Raw genomic sequence first — 22592 nt, 5'->3', positions numbered from 1 at the left:
AATACTAGAGTGGTCTTAGCATGTAATACATGTAATACTCACTCATCTCTCAACTATATGTCCCATGAAAAGATGAAAAGACCTTCTCTTTACCTAGGCTATAAATGGGAAGCCTCACACAGGGCTCTTCTCTGTAGGCCTGAGACTGCTGCCATAAAAATGGGCTCTCCAAAGTCAGTGATCATGGTGAGATCCTGGGGTGTCAGAGACTAAATGATGGTACTTGACAACCAGAGATGAGGTAAGTGTGCTTACCAAAATAAGAATTATGTGCAAAGCAAAAATCAAAATGGAAACTAAACCTGAAACAGATAGGAAGCTTTTGTTGATACATATACACCAAACTCTAGATCTAGTAAACATCAGGTTGACTTGGATTACCACCATAAAGAGCTGCAACATGTCAACCAGTTCCAGAGTTCCTTTAAATAAAGGGAGGTTGATCTACTTGAGCAAGGATCCTGCTAATCAGTCCAAAATTTATACTTGAAAACATCCCAATAATGCCTGCAGGCCTTTTTACCATGGTAACTGTACACTGAGGAAGAAAAAAATTACTGGAACTTGGGGTTACTACTGGTCATTAGCTCTGAACTTATGCTAATTCCTTCAAAATCAAAAGACTGTGTTTCATAAATCAAGAGCTTGTGAATATCAGGTGACTGACGAGTTTTTATTTCAGATCCATCCCTCAGTAGGCAGTGTGTTCCTGTACCAACCTTAAGGATATTTCCCAATTTCTGAAATTCAGAGTAGGAAATTTCCCTAACTGGCAGGACAATCACTGTAATACATGACCCTGGCTCATGGAAAAGAGCTATGATTATTCTAAGGGCACATTAGGATTGCCTCAACCTACCAAAATTGTAGACCAAAAGCAATACACATTACAGGGAAGACTAAAGAGGTTTTTGCCACCATCAAAGACTTAAAAGTTACAGGGGTAATTATTCCTATCATCCCCAAACACATCACTAGTGTTTGGCTTATGCAGAGGACAAATGAATCTTGGACAATGATAATGAGGCATCATGAAATTAATCAAGTAGTAAATAACACCACTACCAGAACAGCATGTGCCCTGGTACCTGCTACATATCTATTAATCTAGAGAACAACTTTTTCCTCCCTAACCTTGTTGATTAGACTAACAGAGGCAATTTGGTGTTAGATGGCAGGGATGTCAATATATCTCTTGATCCTGGTTGGGACCAAAACAGCTCTCACACACATCATAATCTAGTCATAAGGAATTTCAATCACCAATACATTACACGGGACATTGTAGCTGTTCATTATGTTACTATAATGGAGATTGGAACAAATAAGCAGGACATAGTGACTTTTCTAAGCATCTTGGTAAGACACATGCACTCCACAGGGTGTCAAATGAAATATTTAAAAGTTCAAGAATTTCAACTTCAGTGAGATGTCTAGGATCAGGGATCCAGGCCAAACCAAAAATTTCCCTATGAAGATGAACACAAAGTTGATGTACCTATCTTCTCCTTCTTCCAAAAAGAGACAAAACAGGTAGAGGGTTCTTGGGATTTTGAAAGCAATATATACTGTGGACATTTTACCAAGACCCATTACCAATATTCTAGGTTTTAGGAAGACTTAAAAGAAAACAGGTCTTTGAAACAGGTCTACACAAGTAGCTCCACCATTTCAACCATGATTCCCAGAAGGTCCATAGTGTTTAGAGTGTGTACGGCCTATGGGAAGTCTTTCAGGAACACTTGGCTGGCCTCTGTAGGTGATTCCTGGTGAGTCCTGCTTTAGAATTAAGCTACTCTGTCTTATAATGATAACTATACTTCTTAAATTAAAAAAAGAAGAAGATTCTGACTTCTTCCTGGGTACTGATAGAGGTTGAATGCTTGATCTTGACCATGGGCCATTGAGTGATAATGCAATCTGAGCTGCTGGAAACTGGTTATTTTTTTAACCCCCGATAACCCATGAATTTCAGTGCATATAGCAGCTCTCTATCAGCACTCAGGAGTGATATGCATGAGATAGGAATCATACACGTGATGAGGGGAAAGTAAGTTGCATGAGCAAGCAGCCCAGGTACCTGTAGCTCCTCTTTCTATCCCATTGCCTCTTCAATCTCAGCCTCATAGAGAGGCTCCTTATCAACTTGACAAAAGAAAGAAAGAGAAAGAAGAAAGAAAGAAAGAAAGAAAGAAAGAAAGAAAGAAAGAAAGAAAGAAAGAAAGAAAGAAAGAAAGAAATGAATGAATTGGGACAAGCTTATGGGTTCTGCCCATTCTAGCATCCACAGAAAGTGAACATCTCCAGCCCTACAGTCCCGGAGGGGAGACCCTGATGTGAAGGGAAGCCCTCCCAGTGAGCAGAACTTTCAGAAACACATGCTGCATTAATGGAAGGGAGTCCCTGATCTAGATGAGGGAAGGCAGTCCTATTTCCTTTGTACCAGTCGACATCCACTTGTGGCATTGCATTCTGTTTTGGATGTTATTGTTAAGAAATATACAGACAAATTTGAACAGTGCTTATAAAGAGGACCAAGATGGCATGGAGAAATTGAAGGCTGTTGTACAATAAATGTTAAAGTGTTTTAAGCAATTTTGGTCTGGAGAATAGATCATGTAGGTCAATGATCATTGTCCAGATATGTCTGAAGGGCTAATTCTCCAGAACAGGTCTACATTTTAAACTCCACCCTGTAAGGTATTAGTGACTTTGGCTAAGTTATTTAAATTCCTTAAACATCAGTTTCTATGTGTGTTAAAAATGGAGGTATAAATTGCTGTCCTAGTGCCTGTCTTATAAATTATAAAATGGGTGAAGATTCAATGAGATAAAAATTACAGAGCACTACAAAAAACATAAAGGATTTTTAAAATGTAAGCAATTCTTTTTGTCAAGAGCATTGATTAGTATATTCCAGGCACATACCAGGGCTTCCAAACTAAACTGGTAAAGTAGCTACATACGTAGAAACATACATGTGTGCATGCATACACACAAAAACCAACAGTACATAGTAACACTCAAGGTGTATATAAGAAAATTTGATTAAAAGTAAAGCAAAATTTTACCTGAACAACTTTTTTTTTCTTTTTGACTTATTGATTTGTTTCAATTACACATGACAAGAGAATCCACTTTGACATGGAATATATCTTGTTCTAATTTGGTCCCCAGTACTTCTCCTTCCCCTCCTCTCCCCACACCCTCTCATTTTCCTCTGCTGATCTTTCTGCCATTTACCTGTAGTTATTTTTTAAATTAATCTCTTGTGGATGTACATGATGGTGAGATTCACTGTGGTATATTTATATATGTACATAGGAAAGAATGTCAGATTTATTTCACTGTCTTTCCTTCTCCCATCTCTCCACCCCTTCCCTTTGTCTCCTTTGTGTACTCCACTGAACTTCTTTTCCTTTTTAATAAAGATAATTTAGGTATAGGGTAGTATTATGTAGGCTTTAACGAAGCCATAAAAGACCCACAGTCTTCACATATCTCCATTTTGTCTTCTGTAACACAGGCCTCCAGACTGCACAAGTCCCAATATGAATGATGGAGGCTCTCAGGACTACCTGCTTCCCCATCCACAATAAGAAAGACATTCCAGGAGTTCCAAAAAAAAATCCTAAGGATCACTGTGATTGGTCATGTAACCAAGGCCTGACTCAATCCCCATGACCAGGGGATGATATATCCAATCAACATAGGGTATATCCAGTCTAGAATCATTCCTGGACTGGAAATGAAGTCAACTGACTATAACCACATGACTAAGAATGCAGGGAGAGTGGTTTCCCAAAACTAATTTAGTATACTGCTATTAAGAAGAGAAAACGTATTAAAGAAGAAAAATTGAGAAGAAAAGGAGAAAGAAGAAGGAGTGCAGTAGCAACCAGAAACCTGCCCACAGCAATGACAAATAAGTGATCCATAAATAAGTATTTTGACAATTCAGATGGAGGAAAGACCCTGACAGCCAAAGATGCCAGAAGACTTTGTAAAGACTGTGGGACTTGAATAAAGCCTTTTCTCATGAGCATACCATGTTGACTCATGCATAATAACAAAAGTGAAGATGAAGAAGAAAAAGTAAGAAGTCTTATTGAATCATTGCTTTCCATCCAAGTTTGGAGAGTGAGTGGGTGAGTATAGATGGAGAAGTGAGGTTGAGAAAGGACTACATTCTATTTAAATTTGTAAATCTTGACTCTCATATGATGTGCATTTTGTACTCAAATAAATTGCTACCCAAGGAGAGCAATTCTAGGACAGCTTAATGTTTCCTTCATGAAGTGTGTATCTGACCTTAATGCAATATTGAAATTGAAAATGTACTTTTGTATTTTTTTTAAAACAGGAAAGGTAGAATTAAGCAGCAATTAACCAGGAATACATTATCTTTCTTAACCACTTGAACTCTATTTTACATGCCTGAATTTCTTTGAAATATGATTTAATAATACTGTTTAGTAGCTGAATACCAACGTCACCGTCTTAATGTATTATATATGCAAAGCTAATAGGAATGAGGTGACTACTTACATGACCTACAATATTTATCAGAGATTCAGAGAGATTTATCAAGTTCAGTGTCATAAATGTTTAAGTTATATAAAAGTTGACCTCATTCATAAACTTCAAAGAAAATTCTCTGGCCCCAAATTGTAGCCTCTGGCCAACTTTTCATAGGATATACCTACAAAGCTAGAGGGTGGCAGACATTGTGTCTTCATCTATTTTGCTATAACAAAATGCCTGTGGCTAGGTACTTTACAAAGAAAATGGGCTTATTGGTTTCTCACTCTTAAAGACTGAAAGTCTAAAGTCAGGCTACCCCATCTGTCTGGTCTCTGTTGAGGGCCTTCTGGATATGTCAAAAAACAGCAGATGTCATTACATGATGGAAATATGTATGAGGGAGAGGTCACATAGTGAGATAACAAACAAGAGATACCAAGAGGAAACAGGATTGCTAGTTTATAAAAACCCACTCTCACAGGAACTAATTACTGCAAGACCCAGCCCACTCTGTAGATCAGCATAAATCTCTTCCTAGGCTTCCATGACCTGATCACCTTCCACTAGATCCCACTTCTTAAAGGTCTACTACCTCTCAATACTGCTACATTGGGGACCAAGATTTCGTCTCCCTTTGCAGGGACAAACTATAGAACATGACTACTACTCAGTCAGTTAGAATGAGACAGATGTCATAGACTTGTACTTAGGATTGGGACCAGTAGGTTTGTAACTGCTTCAAGCCTGAGTTGTGCCAAAACATGTGTAGGAGAGATGGAGTGGGAAACGGAGTGCTTTAAAACCTGAGGTCACTAATTTATTAATTTTATTTTAATTATTTTTATTTTTATTTATTCACTTAGCAAAGCTAGGACTTTGAGGTTGAACATGTGGAAAAAAATTACAAACATTTCCTTGGAAATAGTGCCCTAATAAAGTCACAAAACCAAATCCCGATCCCAGAGCTTAAATCCCTTCCTCCTCTAACAATAATAGAGTAGTAATACCCATTTGTAATATGAGCTAAGTGAAGAAGATCTGGAGCTGATCTTAATTTGCCCAGCAAGTTACAATCTTCTTTTAACTCCCCCATTTTCCCTAGGAGACAGGGACAAGAACATTGGATTATAAATCAGATGGCCTGGATCCAACTCTACCTCTAACCAGCTGGGGACATCTTGGGAAAACTACTTAATCTCTCTGATTCTCAGCTTCTACAACTACAAAAGAAAAAGAACTAGAGATAACTAAATTATATTATGAAAGTATGTGCTACATCAGTATGCCTATAACTTATGCATCCCATCCAGAATACAATCATATTCTAAATCATTTAAAACTAGTGAGAATAGTATAGAGAAAAGAAAGAGAAGGAATTGCTGACATCTCTTTCCCTTCCTAGCACTCTGTACAAACCTCCAAGATAACATTTGATTATTTGCAAAGAATGTGTCTCACCTACTAGACTCAGTTTCCTGAAAACAGGAAACTTTTGATATAAATATTGTCCCTGGGCTTGCAGCAAGCCTTTGACACAGGCACTTTTTAAGTAATGAAAATCCAAACACCTGGATTTGAAGCATTCACTCTCACTTACTAAAGAGCTAGAGAGAGGGTCATGGAGGTGTTTGCAATGTGGATCAGGACTTCTTTGAAGATCACCTCTCCAGGCATGCTGTCTCCTTCCTGTAAATTTCCATCTGCTTCCTGAGGTAGCCCCTATGCCTCCATTCCAGGACAAAATCATTCTTCATATCTTAGGTCTCCCCTGAGTTTATTTTCTTTCAGTCAATGCCTTTATCATTTTTTATTAATGTTTCTCAATCACAACAGGAAATTATTACTAATTTCCTTGTTCCCTTTCAGAAAACCACCAGTTGTCCAGGAGGAGGTAAGGAAGCTCCAGGAACAAAATTAGTTTTCTCATGAGATTAATAAAATACACCAAATCTCTAAAAGGACAGATTTTTCTTGAGAGGCTGTATAATAGAATAATAAAAATAATCCTGAGATGGAAGAGGGGGGAACCTAGACTTTGTCAAAAGTCTGCCTCAACTTACTGTTATCTTGGGCAAATAACATCATGTTTTGTTCAAATTAGTAGTGAGGCCAAGGTGATTTCTGAATCCCCTTCTATGTTGGATATTCAGAATAAAAGGTATATTTTGTGATACCAGAAAACAGAATTGTCTGCATACTAAGAATAGTTTGAGTCAAGGCCAAGAAAATTGATCCTGTATTAGTACCCAAAACAGATCTGATCTTAAGATAAACGAGTGTGAGATAGGGACTCGTGAATTTTATTCTCTGGAACTGTAAGTCTTATGATTGGTGGACAGTGAGGCAGGTCCTGCTGAAGACTTTGGGAGATGGCTTTTTTTTTTTTTAAGAGAGAGAGAGAGAGAAACGAGAGAGAGAGAGAAATTTTAATATTTATTTTTTAGTTTTCGGTGGACACAACATCTTTGTTTGTATGTGGTGTTGAGGATCGAACCCAGGCCGCACGCATGCCAGGCGAGCGCGCTACCGCTTGAGCCACATCCCCAGCCCAAAGGGAGATGGTTTTTAAAAATTGGACTGGCTGAAGTTTCCAAAATGAGTACATCCACTAACCACATGGTTAGTGGATGTACTTCAGTGGTCATTAAAAGCATAACTATGTACTTCAGTTATTGGTCATTAAAAGCATAACTATGCCCAGCACAGTGATGCATGCCTGTAATACCAGCAGCTCAGGAGGCTGAGACAGGAGGATCTCAAGTTCAAAGCCAGTCTCAGCAAAAGTGAGACAATAAGCAAATCAATAAGACCCTATCTCTAAATAAAATACAAAATAATGCTGCATTTGTGACTCAGTGGTCAAGTGCCCCTGAGTTTAATCCCTAGGACCTCCTCCCTAAAAAGCATAACCATGGGTTCTCTCTTTCTGGTGTCCCACTAGTGTTACATATAGTGGATATTAATGTCATTTTCCTATGATGGATAAAGCACTGAGGAAGAAAGCCATCTAGTAAATAGAGATTTGTTTCACTTGATGCTGTAGGTTCATAGATTCTTTCAATGAACACTGACAAATTACTATGCATACCATTCTGTATAAAATACTGTGTGGACATACATCTACCCAAAGGAAGTTTATGCGTGAGTACACACTCTCTTATATACATTCATACTACTATAATGAACAGTAGAGAGTGATAAGTAAACATGATGGAAGAGACACACATTAAATGGAAAAGGCAGATATTTTAGCATAAAGCAAGAATTTTATGAAGCAAGAAGCATATGAAATGGGTTGGGAAAGCCGAGATACGTTTGGTCTGTAAAAACAGGAAAAAATAGCAAAGGCAAAGAAAGAGGCAAGAAAGCACACCACATGTGAGAAAAAAATGACCAGCAGCTTACCATGCACAAAGAACTTCTAAGTACATAGTATTAGGGAATCCCCGTAATTCTGAGGGGTTGGTTCTCCTATATGCCTTTTTCAGATGGGGAAACTAAGTCCAGAGACTTTGCTATTTTTTCCTGTTTCTACAGACCAAACCTAACTTGGCCTTCCAAACCCATTTCCTATGCTTCTTGCTCCATAAAATTCTTGCTTTATGCTGAAGAATACCTTGCCCAAGCTTGTCCATTAAAAAAAACAAAACAGCAGGTTGTTCAGGATTGCTGAAGCATGTGGCAGGGAAGAAGGAAATATCTTCTAGTTTCAATGTGGGTAGATAATAAGCAGGCTAGAATGCTGAATCCTTTCAGTGAATTGATTTATAAGGAATGCAAATGAACTAAATGGAAAGTAAAAAGTAAGATTCTCTATATATTAAAAACAAAAAAATTAGAACGAAATTATGCTTTTTATATTATTTAAAATGGCCTCAAATGAGCACTTTTTAAAGACCCTTTTCAGTGTTAAAGCATAAAAGGTCAGTTCCATCTAGAAGGGACATGAGTATCCCACCTTACACAATTCCATGTCTGGAATTGGGAAACTAAGGCTGAAAGATAATTAACCCTGTTCAAATGTTTCATTTAAGCTTTAAATAATAAAAAAAAGTATATACATGGGCTTGTGGCTACATAATTCTTTCCCATTTTCATACTATAATTGGGAATTGACAACTAACGATGGTAATAAAAAATTAAAATTTCTTGGCATTTATACAGTTTACATACTGCTCAGAAAATAAATTACATTGTTTTCTGTGCTTTAATCCTAATTATGTGAGTCTGTTACTCTCATGAGTTGGTTGGTTAACAGCTGAATATAAGGTATTTAGTACAGACAAATCCTTTAAGTAGGCGTACATTAGTTCCCCTAAAAGTCTTGTAAATTAAAAAAAAAAAAAAACTAGAGCATCAAAGGGTATTTTGTTTTCACAGAAATTAGGAAAGTGGCTTAGATTTCTTGCTCTCATTTGATCTGCTGTTCAGGAATAAATATCCACAAAGCCACATTAATATTGACAATGTGCATTGTCTAACACAAATATTTTCTAAAAAATATGAAGTTCTTCTTTATTAGCTACCATCAGTAAGTTCATATTATGGATATATTTGCCTTATTATTCCGACATTCATGCAAAACATATGGTTGGTAACTTAAACATACATTCCCCAAAGAATACCTCTTTCAGGGATTTAGGAGTTAAGTTATCAACATTTTTATCTCTGTATGTAACAACATTTAGCATGTTGTTATAATACTAACAGCTACGATTAATTGAGTTATTATTTTTGCATTTTTATTTGACTCCCATTTGATAAATTTTTTTAAAGACCCAGGGTATCTCCTTTGGTTATTCTGTGATGATGACTTTGAGCCCCAATAACTTTAATATAACATTCTGTGAGGTGACCCAACACACTGGTTTCTTGAAACCTATAATATTCCCGTGCTGGATTCTTATAATTAAAAATGAAATTTTCCCCTAAGAGAAAATTGTAGGAGCTTACTTTTCATGCCTCGATTGTTATTTAGCCTCTTTTTTTTTTTTCAGTTAGAGAGGACTTTCTTTTGTAGAAAATGTTCACCAACTAGAAACAAATTTTAAAGCTAGAAATTTTCTTTAACTATTTCAACCAGCTTCTTTCCTCAGTTCCTAAATGATTTTACTCTTCCATTTTAAAGTGACATATTTTACATATGCACCTGGTGGATAGTCAGACATTTCAGTTTGCAAACCCGTAAATACTAATCTTCATTTTGATAATACAATGTTTTTTAAGTGTATTGAATACGTAACTGAAATTTATGGAAGTCCCTTCTGACATTTATTGTTAGATTGAAGTGTAATTTAGTTGTTTGAAATTATTTCAGTTTGAAATGACCCAAATTATAAAGGTATCATTTAAAACAACCTTTGTTGCCACAGAGAGTTTTTAATAGATATTAGTGAGACCTGGCATGTATTATCTAAAATAACTCTGCTGAAACCATGTTCATCGTGTATTATTGCACAAAACGATTTGCTCAATAAGAAATCAAATTCTCGTTTTCCATAATTTCACCATAATTTTATTTTATATTTACAGTCTTCAATTTCTAATGCAAGGGTCTTTCTGTGAATTTGGGATGGGGAAAAGAGATGGGGTTTGGAGAAGAGGGATCAGGGGTCTGATATAGACAATAATAATTAATAAAGCTAACAGGATGTGAAAGTCTTCCAGAAGAAATTCTTGCAGCCAGCCTTGCGTTCTCGGGGTGCCATGGCCGGGTTTGAATTAGCAGATCTCTGCAGCTCCAGCCTCATCTCATCCTGCTCAGCAGCCTGGGACAAATCTTCGGGCTCCAGGGCATCGTTCTCTGTCTGGTTGGGCTCAGACAGCAGCTCTGCCAAGAAGTACTTGGCCAGTTCCTGAATGGGGCAAAAGGAGAAGGGGAAGAGAACAATGAAAAAAGAAAAAAAATGGGAAATTCTAGTTTGGAAAACAAATTTAGTCACATTCAAAAACTAGTTTTCACAGCTGTGCACTTTTATGACACCTAAAATCAATTAAGAATAAAAATAAGAGTAATTCCTATAATCACCAAGTTGCACAAAAAGGTTTCTGCAAGTGTTCTGCCTCTGTGGGCTTAAAAACACAATGAGAAACTGTAAATTGATAAAAGCCACCTTATAAAATTATTGTGCCAACCTTTTGTTCAATTCAATTTCCATAACGTGAACAACAAACTGGAATTGTTACTGCCGTTTTTACAAAGTTAACTGGGAAAATGGGACCTTTCACAGTCTCAGGTTTGCTAGGTCTGCAGTGTCCCTTACTGCATGCCCGATGTATGAAAAGTCTGCGTTTCAGCACCTGGGTCAGCACTGGGAATAGATGCTGGCATTCCTTTGTGCTCAAATACCCAGGTTTCCGAAATTTCTTGAATGCCAGTAAAGAACTCACCTGAACTGTGACCAACTGCCCTGATCAGAAGAAGGAAGAAAAGGCACGAGAGAATTCTAGACTCTGAAAGTTTTCCTGAGAGCTTCGGTTGCGGAGGGATTCTGAAAAGCACCCGAACTCTTAAGGAGAACCAAACACCTGTTAAGTTTAAACCCAGGGCTCAGGAGCAGGACTTAGTAAGGTCCGGGAATCCGGGAGGAGGGAAAGAAGAGGTCGGGGGAGTTTCCTTACCTGCTTTCCTGCGGCAGCAGCCAGGGACTTCTGCAGAAACTGACGGAGCCTGGGGTCCGAGGGTGCGCCGGTGACACCGCCCAGGGCCAGGACGATGGAGAGCGCGGCCAGCGCGCACTGGAGGCGGCAGGACAGCATCTCGGCTGTGGTGCCGGGAAGCCGAGCTGGAGAGCAGTTGTTCAAACTGCGGATCCGCAGGCAGCAGCAAAGGCTCTGAACCTCGCGCCTTCCGCAGTGGCTTGTGTGCTCTCTGGCGTCTCCCCACCTTTTTAAACTCTTCCTCTGACGTCAGGCTAGGAGGCGCCCCCAGATCTCACCAGCGCTTTTACGCACCATTAGCCTCGTGAAATCAATCATAAAAGTGAGGGGAGGCGACACAATCTAAAGTGGCTTACTTTAAAAAAAAAAAAATTAAAAAAAAAACCCTGCACACTCACAGGCACACACAATTCAACATGCCAACAATCTTTTATTTTCATTAATTGCTACCAACATACACATTCTATAATTTCTTTTGCACGTGTGCACGTGTGCGTATTCAACTACACACAAAAGAAAGCCTCAAACTCAGTCCTTGAGGGGCAAATACACGATCACAGATGTGCACACATAAATGTACACAGATTACTCCACTTATCATCCATTTTAGGAGGCCCCAAAATGTAAAACTACATGTGTAGGGCAAGTAAGATTCAGAATCATTCTTCTAAGAACAGATTAGAGAGTAAAATATGGACAGTGGCAGGACTGAAACATTCTCTACCTCCATTTCTTATGTAAAAAATCTTGTAGAAGAAGATTGATGGATTCTAAAAGAATTTCACTTTTTTCTATAATGAAGGCATCCTTGGCTCACTCTTCCTCCTTCTTTCTTAGCAACTTAGAGACTTCTAGTCTACCTGCCTATCTATTGTGAAAGAGAGAGAGAGAGAGAGAGAGAGAGAGAGAGAGAGAGAGATACACGTGGAGAGAGAGGCAGAGAGAGACTGATACAAAGGAAAGGGAAGAGATTGACTTCATTTTGGTTCCTAGGAACTTGGAGCTAGAAAGTAACCTCAGAAATTATCTAATAAATTCATAATTTGAATTTCTAAGGCTTCAAGATGGGCAGTAAATTGCTCTGGATCCCATACTGCACAGTTGGAGCAAAGACAAGTCCTAAACATTCTAGGGCCAGGGTTCTTTCCTTGCAACTCTTGACCAATAAGAGCAGTTCTAGATCAGGAACTCTGGGATAGACATATAAAATTCCAGGACCTCCTAGACATGTGTGACTAGTATTGTGGGTTTGTATGTTGGGAAAGGATCAACAGGCTGTCAATCCAGTCTACTCCTCCTTCAATCACAGAGGAAGTTTAGAAAAGCTATCCTAGAAATTTAACTGTAGTCAGGTTAAGTGTTTGCTGTTCAGGTTAGAGTTCTGGCAGCTTTTTTTCCAAAACAAAATCCTTATCAAAGAAAAGTTACCTAATTTCCTGGCATAGACCAGATGATCCCTGTTGGCTCTTCAAGGTATAGTATTTTCTGAGCTTCAAAACTCAATATTAGCTAAAATAAATAATAAAATAATAATGCTATATCTCCAGAAATTGAGTGAGGCAGAGAACTTGTCCAATCCTGTTATCAGTAATGCATCATAAATTAAAATATTCTCAGTATTTAGACCTAAACTACAGTATTCAAAGGTGGGAGGGTCTTTGAAATGTCCTGATTGGTTTGGATATTTGTAATCATTTCCTTTTATGTCTGTCACCAAGGAAAAGAAAGAATGCATGGTAAGGAATGTCAAAGCTTCTAGAGCTTAAAAATTCCAGGCAAGGCCAAGCACAAAGGCAGGCATTAAAAAGTTACTTACATGTTGAAATGCTCTGGGAGAACAAGGAATCTAGACCCACAGAACTCAACCTTAGGAAATACATGCTGTGTTCTCTATTCATCCGGGAGCTCTCCCAGGACCCCAACTGGGGACTCAGAATCTAATTATATCAGTCCAACTATCCTGAGACACCTCCCTCTGATCTCTTGTCTCCTCTACTGAAGTCTTGGCTTTTGGAAGCCTCACAAATTACAAGAGGAGAGTTTTCTTTAGACAGGAGGCAACCAAAGAACAAATAGCAGCCCACCATCTTGCTCTATGCACTGAAATATCTTCTCCCTCCCTCTCCAAACCCCTGTTTTTCTCCTTCCACATCCCTCTCCTTCTCTATATATTTTCTCCTCTCTCTGATTTCTTTTCCTTCTCAGAATCATCACTCTCAGACTTCCTCACTCAATCCTCCTTTGTCTTCTCTCTACTCCCTATTGGGAGTTGCTTTACTCAGTCTCTTGTTGAAGTGCTGAAATCAGAGATGATAGAACTTCTGAATTTTTTAAAATAATTCTTGGATTATGAAGCTGACATCATCTTTAAAGAGGAGTCAGAACAAAAGGGAACAAAATTCTTTCTCAAACAACTGAAAGTTTTTCTCCTTTTCTACTAAATCTTGGCATATAGGTTGGCTTAGCTTTAAAGAACTTCAGATTTCTTCAACCTGAGCCCTCTGCAGTTAGCCCCCAGGGCCCCTTTCCCAGATCTCAAAGGTTGGGAGAAGAAAATTGTTTGTGGCTGTACTGAGAACTCTATTTCCCAGATCATGGTCACCATGAATCGCCTCCCCATACCCTTATGCAGTCCTTGCTGTTCAAAAAGCACTTTCTCATCCAGTACTTTAGGGTATTCAATCCTCATCTCTCAAGGGCAACCTGAGGTCCTGAGAGCAGAGTGCCTTGCACAAGACTGAACAGAAAGGAAGTAACATGGTCAAAAGAGAATGTTACTGCACTATAGGATGCTTCGCCCTCCCCTGACTCAGAGACAGAGACTCCTAGCTGAGTAGTCTGAAGTCTGGACACAAGCACATCTAGGAAGCACCCAGAATTCTTTCATATACAGATCCTCTAGCCAGGATATGACTGCTCATCTCCCTTGTGGAATGTACATCTGGGGGGTGACTATCTGCAATATAAGGAGAAGAAATTCAGTGATAAACAATTAAATCTATGAGCAGACATAGATTTCAATGTTAAGCAATGAAGAAAAGAAGAAAGTACCTATACAGAGATCTGGGTTCTAGTTTGGTTCCACCACGACTAGCTGTGTGACATCTTCTCTGGGCCTTACATTCCTCATTTGCAATAATAAAGCCTCAGGAGGTCATTTTGTGGTCTGTTCCAGTCCTGATCATTTAATCCACAACTTAAATTTTTGGAAATAAAAAGATGAATTAGAGTGTACTTTGATGTTACATGCTGTTGTTTTTCTTGAATTGAGGTCTTTGTATTGGAAAAGAATCTAGTTTTTATGTAATATGGGGAAGAAGACTGGATGCAGAGGACCTTTGACAGGGCCTGTTAGAAAACTTGTCCCCAACTCTTGCTTCTGCTACTGACTTGCCCTCCCCTCTATGAAACTTGGCTTCTCCATTTGTCAAACTGATCACTCAAAATTCTTTCTACAAATAAGCCTGGAAAAGCTCTACTGTTTGAGATGCCAAAGGTATAGCAGTGAACTGGAGAGATAAAGTTAGGGAGGAGGACTAACTAAAACACATTAATTAGCATATGCTCAAATTTATAAGGGTTAAATCAAGGTATAGAGCATGATGGTGGATGAAGGACCCCTCTAAGGAGGAACTCTTTGAGCAGAGATATGAGTAAAATGAAGAAGCTCGTCATAAAAACATCTCAATAAAGATTTCCAACCCAGAACCTAAGGTAGCATCAAGGCAGAAGAACTAGAAGAGAATGAGGGAAGCAGAGAGGTCTAAGAGATGAAGTCAGCCAAGCGTGTAGGGGCCAGATCAGAGAAAGCCTTGAGGACCATGATGTGGACACACTGGAGGATTTTGAGCAATGGACTGCCCTAATTCAATTATCTTAAAACAATGTCTTCTGCTTAGTGGAGAATTAACTAACTATATAGGAGGTCAAGAGTAAATGCAAAGAGTAAACTCAGAAATCTAAGAACCATTGAAGACAGAAGACAAGCTTCGGGGGTGGGGGGGGCAGGAAACATTCTCCCTGCACATACCTTGTATTCTCCCATGATTCTCCCATGTCCATATGCACATCTGTTCCCTCTTCCTGGAATATCTTTGACCCACCTCTGACAATTGAGTTCATACAGATTATTTCTGTTTCCAAGAACCTGTCACTTAGAATCAATGTGACCCTATCCTGTGCCCAAACGTGTGCCTTTTTCACCTCTGGTAAGTGACACAGATCACTTGATGCTTCTGTTCCTTCAGAGTGTGTATGTCTTATTCATAAACTAGAGGCTCATTGAGGACAGAAAGCTGTCTACCATGACTGCATTCTCCTCAGAGACCTTAAAAATATTAGGCACACAGTAGTTCCTGAAAAAATGATTGTTGAGTTGAAGACAAACTTCTCCCCCCTTAGACATGAAGAGTCTATGGATTCCATAAGGAGGAAAAGCATGGGCAGCACCAAAGTTACTAAAGAATAAATCACTTGACATATTTTATGAGGACTCCACAATCCTAGGTGGCCCATACCTTCATGTACACATCTCTCTTGATCTCTTAGTCATCTCTGAGCTTCAGTAAGGAAAAAAAAAAAACCCTGAAACAGTGCAAAGTGATTGCTTTTAATATAGTCATAGAAAACATAAGTATCCTCAGAGCAATTGGAAAGCCTAGGGAGGAAGCATCCATGGGCCACTGAAGTAGGCATGTGTTCCAGGCATGTACAACAGTGAATAACAGTGCTAACTTGCCTGTTAGTTGATCATGTGTGTTGACATTAACCAAATAATGGAGTGGAGGCCCTAGACACATAACTAAAGTGTAGCTGGGCTGATGTCAGAGCTCTTTCTGCCACTCTAGCATATCTTCTCAGAAAGAAGAGAAGGTCAGTAAGAAAACACTTTGCCCAGCTCTTCTCCTAGTTTTCCCTTCTCTTTTTGGATTCATTGGCCTCTTCAGAGCTTCCCAATTGTTTCTCTGGCTTCTTCTTAGAGCCAAGTCATGTTCTATCCCACTGTGCCACCCAGAGCATACATCCCACCTCAGTGTCTATCTTCCTTCTTAAAACATGGTATTAGATCAGAGATCTTCTAAGAGCCTCGCCAGTGCAGTCAGCAAAGGAAGGAATCATCTTGGCCAGAACCATCCAACTATGGTTTGAGACATGAGGCCAGGATTCAATGGCCTGGCTCCCTGGAACAGTACAGAGCAGATGGAGAAGTTCCTCTCTGATATGATTCCCAAGACTTACACTCTGAGGCTGTATGACAGAAGCCACATAAATACAAAAGTGTCTCATGAGTGAAAGTACCCGTGCAAAAGCTTTAGTTTCCCCACACTCCAACTTCACATCAGGGTTACCTGAGAAATATTAAAAGCATAGAGGTTTGGTTCTCACCTGCAGAGATTTTGATTCTTGGGTCTGGGTTGGACTCAAACATCTCTATCTTTTAGAGCTTAATTTTAGTCTGCAACTGGAGTCCCACCATCCTGGGAAACCATAGGGTCATAAACCACTGCCCACCATGGTTCCCTATTGCCTTTGTTCTGCCACTTCTCCACTCTCCATTACTATTTCCTCTTCCTACTCTCTACTTTTTTCCTTTTCTCTTCTCTGCCTGCTTGCTTTTACTTGTCTTCTTATTTACTTTTCTGGTTTACATTGTCTCTTCTTGCTCAACCACAACCTTCCTTCTCTTTCAGGGAACACCAGAGGCAAGGGGCTTAGCTTTGCCTTGCTGAAACCAGAGCATTTACTTCACTGGCTTTCCTGATGCTTCCCCAAGCATTAAGGACACAGGCAAGACTGGAGTCAGAAATGAACTTACCCCCAGGCCAAAACCTTAAAATCACTTAGCCCTACCCCTCAGTTTACATATAGGAAAACTGAAGCCAAGAGAAGGAAAGGGTCTCTCTCCAGGCCATATAACTAGTGTCAGAGTCAGAATCTCTAATTCCCTTAGTTCTATGTTCTTCCTATGACACAAGCACACTGTGCATCTTCTTGTAAACCTTCCACCCAAGTGGTTGAAATCATGCGTAAGATTGGCAGCTCCTGTCCTCTTTATGTACCCATGGTATGCCTAAAGCAAAGTCCTGTTTCCTGGCAGGGGTATCATCCCAGGGAGAAGTTTGGGGAATGTGAAGAAATTTGGAAATCTTGAGTTGGGCTTTCAGGCCTTGCAACTCTGCCCTTTTTGTGCACTTCTTAATCTTACAAAACACCCAGACCTGCTCTTCATTACTATGCTGCCCTGCATGGGCTGCTTCAGCACAGGAGGGTGCCCTGATAGGCTGAGCTCTCCTGCCCTCTGCTGGCTTGATTCATAGAGGACAACTTTATCTACAATTGTAAAGCAGGGTGTTTTTTTTTTTTTTTTTTTTCATTCTCTCTTTTACTAACTTTTTAAAAGCATCCACAATGTGGAAGACACAGTCCTTGGTGCTTTGAGTTTCAATGAAACATACAAAATAAAAAAACTCTTCCTTCAGTCAGTCAGTCCTTTGACATTTGTGTCAGATGATGTCCCCAGTATTCAGAGACAACCCAAACACAATCTTTGGCTTCAAAAAGAAGTTGATGTTTGTGAAATTATGCACATTATTGTTCTGAGCCACAGAATTAAAGAATTAGCACTAAAAGGGACTACAAACACCTCTAACAGTGTTACTCATGGCTTTCCCAAATTAGGTCTAGAGCTCCGCGCATATTGCAGGGATTCTACTTCACTGACAGGATGCTGCCATAGTTTTGTATGCACAAAGCACTCAAAGGTGAAAGAAAGTTCAAAAAGAGCAGTTCTAATACAAGCCTTCCTCTGGTATATAATCACATTGTCCCAGTGTCATGAACCTGTATTTACGATTGATGTTACATTTATAGCTAATGTCAAAGTTCGCTGGTGTAATCTCTCTCTCTTTTTTTAAACCTGAATATCAATGAAATCTCACTTCCTTTACTAAGTTACCCTCTGGCCAGGAGGAAGGGAGAGTCCCCAAGGAGATCTTGCATGTGTTGCGTACTCCCTCTTGTGTCCATTTAATGCCATTACTGCTGTGCCTGGCCAGAGCTCCTTTAGTTGAGTTCAATCACAATGTTGTGCCCAAACCAAGGACACTTCCCTAACCTGCTGCTCTTTCCATGCTGCTGTAAATTGCCATGCCAGAGTTCCTGGCTTCCAAGCTTTGTGATGGTATATGAGAAAGACATTTCACAGTATAAACCAGTGCGCACATGCAAGCCTGCACACATTTGTCAGAATAATACTTACCTTTAATACTTGTAAAAGACTTCATATTCTTTTGAATTTGTACTGTTTTCCTTTGTCATTCTGCAATTAGCTATGCAATTTGCTACTGAATTGTAAACCTGATTTGAAATGCACTGCCCTGGACCAGGGCCTCCCTGCAATGCAGTCAGCTGGACCCTTGGCATTCCTAGGCCACTGTGCTCCATCAGGAAACCTGCCCTGCCTTCCTGGGATGCTGGTGTTTATCTCTTCTCTGCCTCCATTATTTTAAAAGATCTCATTGCAGGGCTGCTTAAGTCTCTGCTTCTTAAAACAGCAGTGTTTACCAACTGTAGTAGACCAAATGGTGCCCAAGAAAAAAGGCACGTCTGCATCCTAACCACTAGAAGTTTTGAAAGTGACCCTATTAAGAAAAAAACACTTTGTAAATGTAACTAAGTTAAGGATCTCCAGATGAAATTATCTGAATTATCCACATGGGCCCTAAATCCAACAACAAGCATCTATATAAGAGACAGAAAACAAAACACAAGCAAGAAGAATAGACTATGTGCAGATGAAGACAGAAACTTAAGTGATACAACCATAAGCAAAGGAAACCTGGAGCCACCAGGAGCTAGAAGAAACAAGGAAGGATTCCAGGGGAGAGCCTTTGGAGGGAGTGTGGCTCCACTGACACCTCAATTTCTGATCTCTGCCTCCCAGAGCTACATGAGAATACATTTCTATTGTTCTAAGCCACCAGTTTGTGTAATTTATTTCAGTAGCCAAGGAAAATAAATATAATAATCACACCTCTCTTTTCCCTAAGCTCTGAAGGGACATGACAGAGCTGGTTTGGGTCAGTACTACTCCTTCATGTACTCAGGCTTATTCTGCCAGATGCTTTTTTCCCAAAGATTGGACTCTACTAAGGGAGTCTTGCAATCTCTTTTGGCAACTGGCTCCTGTTGCAAGACATTACCCCATCCCACCCCCTTTAAATCTACATGTCTTAATCAGCTAAACTTCAAATGTGGTAGGTTGGAATTTTTCCCCAAGAGTTTCTTCAGCTTCCCCTTGCATCTGCTGTTGAACCAGAATCCAGGCTTAGCCCAGCAGTGGAATGGTAGTTTGGGCATGATGAGAACCCTGGGAGTGAAATGCTTTGTCCCAAGCTGAACAGAGAATTAGTGGCAGGTGGATGTTCATTTGCATGCCTAACAACATAAATATGAAGAGTTTGGGGGATTTTCCCCATTCCAATTGCATTATGGGAAATTTACTCTTTAGGGAGATAAGGTTGAACCTGCATTCCTCAGGAAAATTGTGCATCTAAGCAGCTTTGTACCTGTTTATATCACCATCTGCTTCACTTGCTTAAGGGGAATCATTGCTCTTTCTCATTGACCTAGCTCTGAACTTCCTAATCATAAAAACTCTTGGATAAATTGGTGAGCCAATGCTGTGCCTTGGGAAACAAATACCATCGACCAAGCAACATTTGACAGCAGGAATCATAGGGAAACAGATGTCAGCTTTGGGTTCCTAGCAATAGGATTGTTCAGCAGAAAAGCCATGCTCTCAGACCCAAAGAGAGACAAGATGAGTTCCAGCAAAAAAATCCCTGCAACATACAATGCGTGCCCAAGAGAATGTCCCTGTCCCTTCTGGTCCCTAGATGCCATCTAGAATTGTGTCTTTCAGAAGCGAATCCCCATTTTCTTCTTCAAAAAAGAGGCTGAACATTTCTGTACACTCTTGACAACTTCATAGAATTGATGGAAAAAACTAAATGTACCCTGTCTTCCTAGAACCCAAAATCTAGAGGGGCAGAATTACACAGTTAATTAATCCTGAAACAAGACAGACATCCTGTCTTTTGTTTGTTTGCTTTTATTATAGTAATTACTTTATTGCCTGTCAATAGTTTCCTTTTTTCTTTCTTTTTTTCCCCATGTTTGGCTCCTTGTAAAAAGGCTTTCTGTGTTGCAAAGGGCTTTTCTCAAAAGCAGAGACTGCATTTTTGTCTTGCTTTACCCAGAAAATTGCTTGGAATATACTAAGTGCTTGTAAAATACTTGTTAAACACTGAATGAAATGTTCACTCTAACGTCAAACAATGTATTCAACAGGTGTTTAAATAAAAATGACTTTTAAGCTAATGTCTCCCCATAAGCTAAACTCTCTTTGCCTCACCCTTCTTTTTGATGTTACATTTGTCCACTCACACCTTAGTTTCTCTCCATTGTGACCAAAATGGGCCACCACCCTAGTTCAGGACCACATTAGATGTACTGTAAGCTTTTTCAAAGCTTCCTAACTGTCCTTCCCACCATCAGTCCTTTCCATTGGCCACCTCCAACCCTGTCCTTTCAATTTTATTCTATACTCTATGGTCTTAGTCAAGTTCTAAATACACATCTGATCATATAATTGTCTCCACTCAAAACTCCAAGCATAAATGCTTTCTGGAGGGAAAATAGTACACACTCCTAAGACAGGTTTTCAAAGCCCTTAAAAATGTAGTTCCAACATTCCCTTCAGTTTTACTTCCCATTGATGCCTCTTCCTTCAGGAAAAAAAAAATGCACTCACCATTCCCTAAAATGATCCATACTTTTTAGTCTTTGATAAACTATGTGTTTTGTTCCATCTGTATACAGTGCATTTATCCCCATCTCCTTCTATTCAAGTGTAATCCCTACTCTGAGAAAATTTCCAATTTTGTAGCTTCCACAAAGAAGTGGAGTTTATGCCATTTGTTATGGAATGGGGGGGGCTCTTTAAGAAAAGGAATAAAAAAATTATGCATGTGAATTTCTCTTATTATCACATAGATGGTTTAATGGAGATGCATAGCATAAAAATACTGACATAAATTGAGCACCAAAACTCTGAAACAAATGCACCAGGAAAAAGTCAAGCAAGATTATAAAGATAAATGTATACTTCTTACCTTCAAAAATTTACAAGAGAGTAGGAGATATATGAATATGTTAACAGCTGTTATACAGACAAGATGAAGTCATTAAGAAGAGAGACAAGAAATATGTTGTGGGAACAGGTATATGAGTTTCTATAATTCTGTCTTAAGAGTGTCAGAGATAGCTTCCAAAAAGATGGCATTCATTGTTTGAATTACAGGGAAAAATTATTTTTTTGCTGAAAAAAGACAAGAGAATGGCAAGCATGGAAGTCTTAGGGCAGGGAACAGTAAAGATGCACTGTATGTTTAGGAAACAGCACACAGTACTATGTGACAGCAGCCTTCAGTGTACAAACTGATGACCTAGAAGATGAGCCTGATGTATTAGTTGCCATTGAGTTCACCTCCAAGTGACAAAAACAAAAACAAATTTGCAGTCACTTTCCAAGAACAGTTATTACTCTGTTGCATAAAATCCAGCTTGATGATCCACCAATGATAAGGCACTTGGAGATATTAGTTTCCAGAGTAACTTCTACCTTGTTTATCTGTCTTGTATGGTCTTGACCTTGTGATCAAAGATGGCAGCATCTCTGTGGAGGCAGTAAGAGGCAGAAAGAAGATAAACATGAGGAGAGTAAAAGATGCCTGGCCATTATCTATGAGAGATTGTGTGTTCCAAAGATGACTGTAGCAATATTCTTACAATATGATTTCCATACACTTACTTTAGAAGTGTGAGGTTATTGCCCCCTGTTTGAAATGGGGTGAATTTTTGTCTGTGTTAATGCCATAAATTAGGATTGACACTCTGTAATTTCTAAATTAGATCATAAAAGAAATTTTAACTTTTTCTTTCCTCAGTAGGATACTCATTCTTGAATGAGTATCCTACTGAGGTAGCTCCGGGGGCAGTCTGGTGGCTCTGGGGGAGGAGGAACATGCTATAAGGAAACACAGTAGTCCAAATGGAGATGTTTCACGATTACATGAAGGAAGAAAGCTACCCAGTCTGCCCTAGATATTTAAGCTCCCGACAATGCCTGATTGAAAATACATGAAAGATCCAGAATCTGAAGCACTTCCAACTATAAGAGATAAGAAAATGGTTGCTATTATTTTATGCCACTAAGTTCTTGGATGATTTGTTAAACCATTAAATACTTAAATGCTACCTCTTAAGGAAGTTTTCCCAAACTGTCACATGTAACTTCTGGGCAATCTATATCCCATTGGCCAAAACTTATTCACATCATCACACCT

At 39.2% G+C, this 22592-nt stretch overlaps 1 protein-coding gene across 1 annotated transcript; it reads right to left on the bottom strand.

The window, feature by feature from the left end:
• Window positions 1-10164: 10164 nt before the first annotated feature.
• SST (somatostatin) lies at window positions 10165-11355 on the bottom strand. Its single transcript, XM_081302408.1, has 2 exons — window positions 11146-11355; window positions 10165-10379 (listed from the first exon to the last, which is right to left on the bottom strand). The coding sequence occupies exons 1-2, from the start codon at window positions 11281-11283 to the stop codon at window positions 10167-10169; spliced, it is 351 nt and encodes a 116-aa protein (XP_081158534.1). The 5' UTR covers window positions 11284-11355; the 3' UTR covers window positions 10165-10166.
• Window positions 11356-22592: the final 11237 nt, after the last annotated feature.

This window comes from Spermophilus citellus (assembly GCF_964194105.1).
Source record: "Spermophilus citellus genome assembly, chromosome: 7".
NCBI classification, from domain to species: domain Eukaryota; kingdom Metazoa; phylum Chordata; class Mammalia; order Rodentia; family Sciuridae; genus Spermophilus; species Spermophilus citellus.
Note: the sequence above shows the minus strand (reverse complement) of the source record. Positions and strands in the feature narration are given on the sequence as shown.

What these genes read in the sequence shown, in the direction of transcription:
- SST (XM_081302408.1), bottom strand. Translation starts at nt 11,283, where the DNA reads ATGCTGTCCTGCCGCCTCCAGTGCGCGCTGGCCGCGCTCTCCATCGTC. An exon ending in CTGCTGCCGCAGGAAAGCAG is followed by an intron (nt 10,380 to 11,145) that starts GTAAGGAAACTC and finishes TGCCCCATTCAG; the next exon opens with GAACTGGCCAAGTACTTCTT.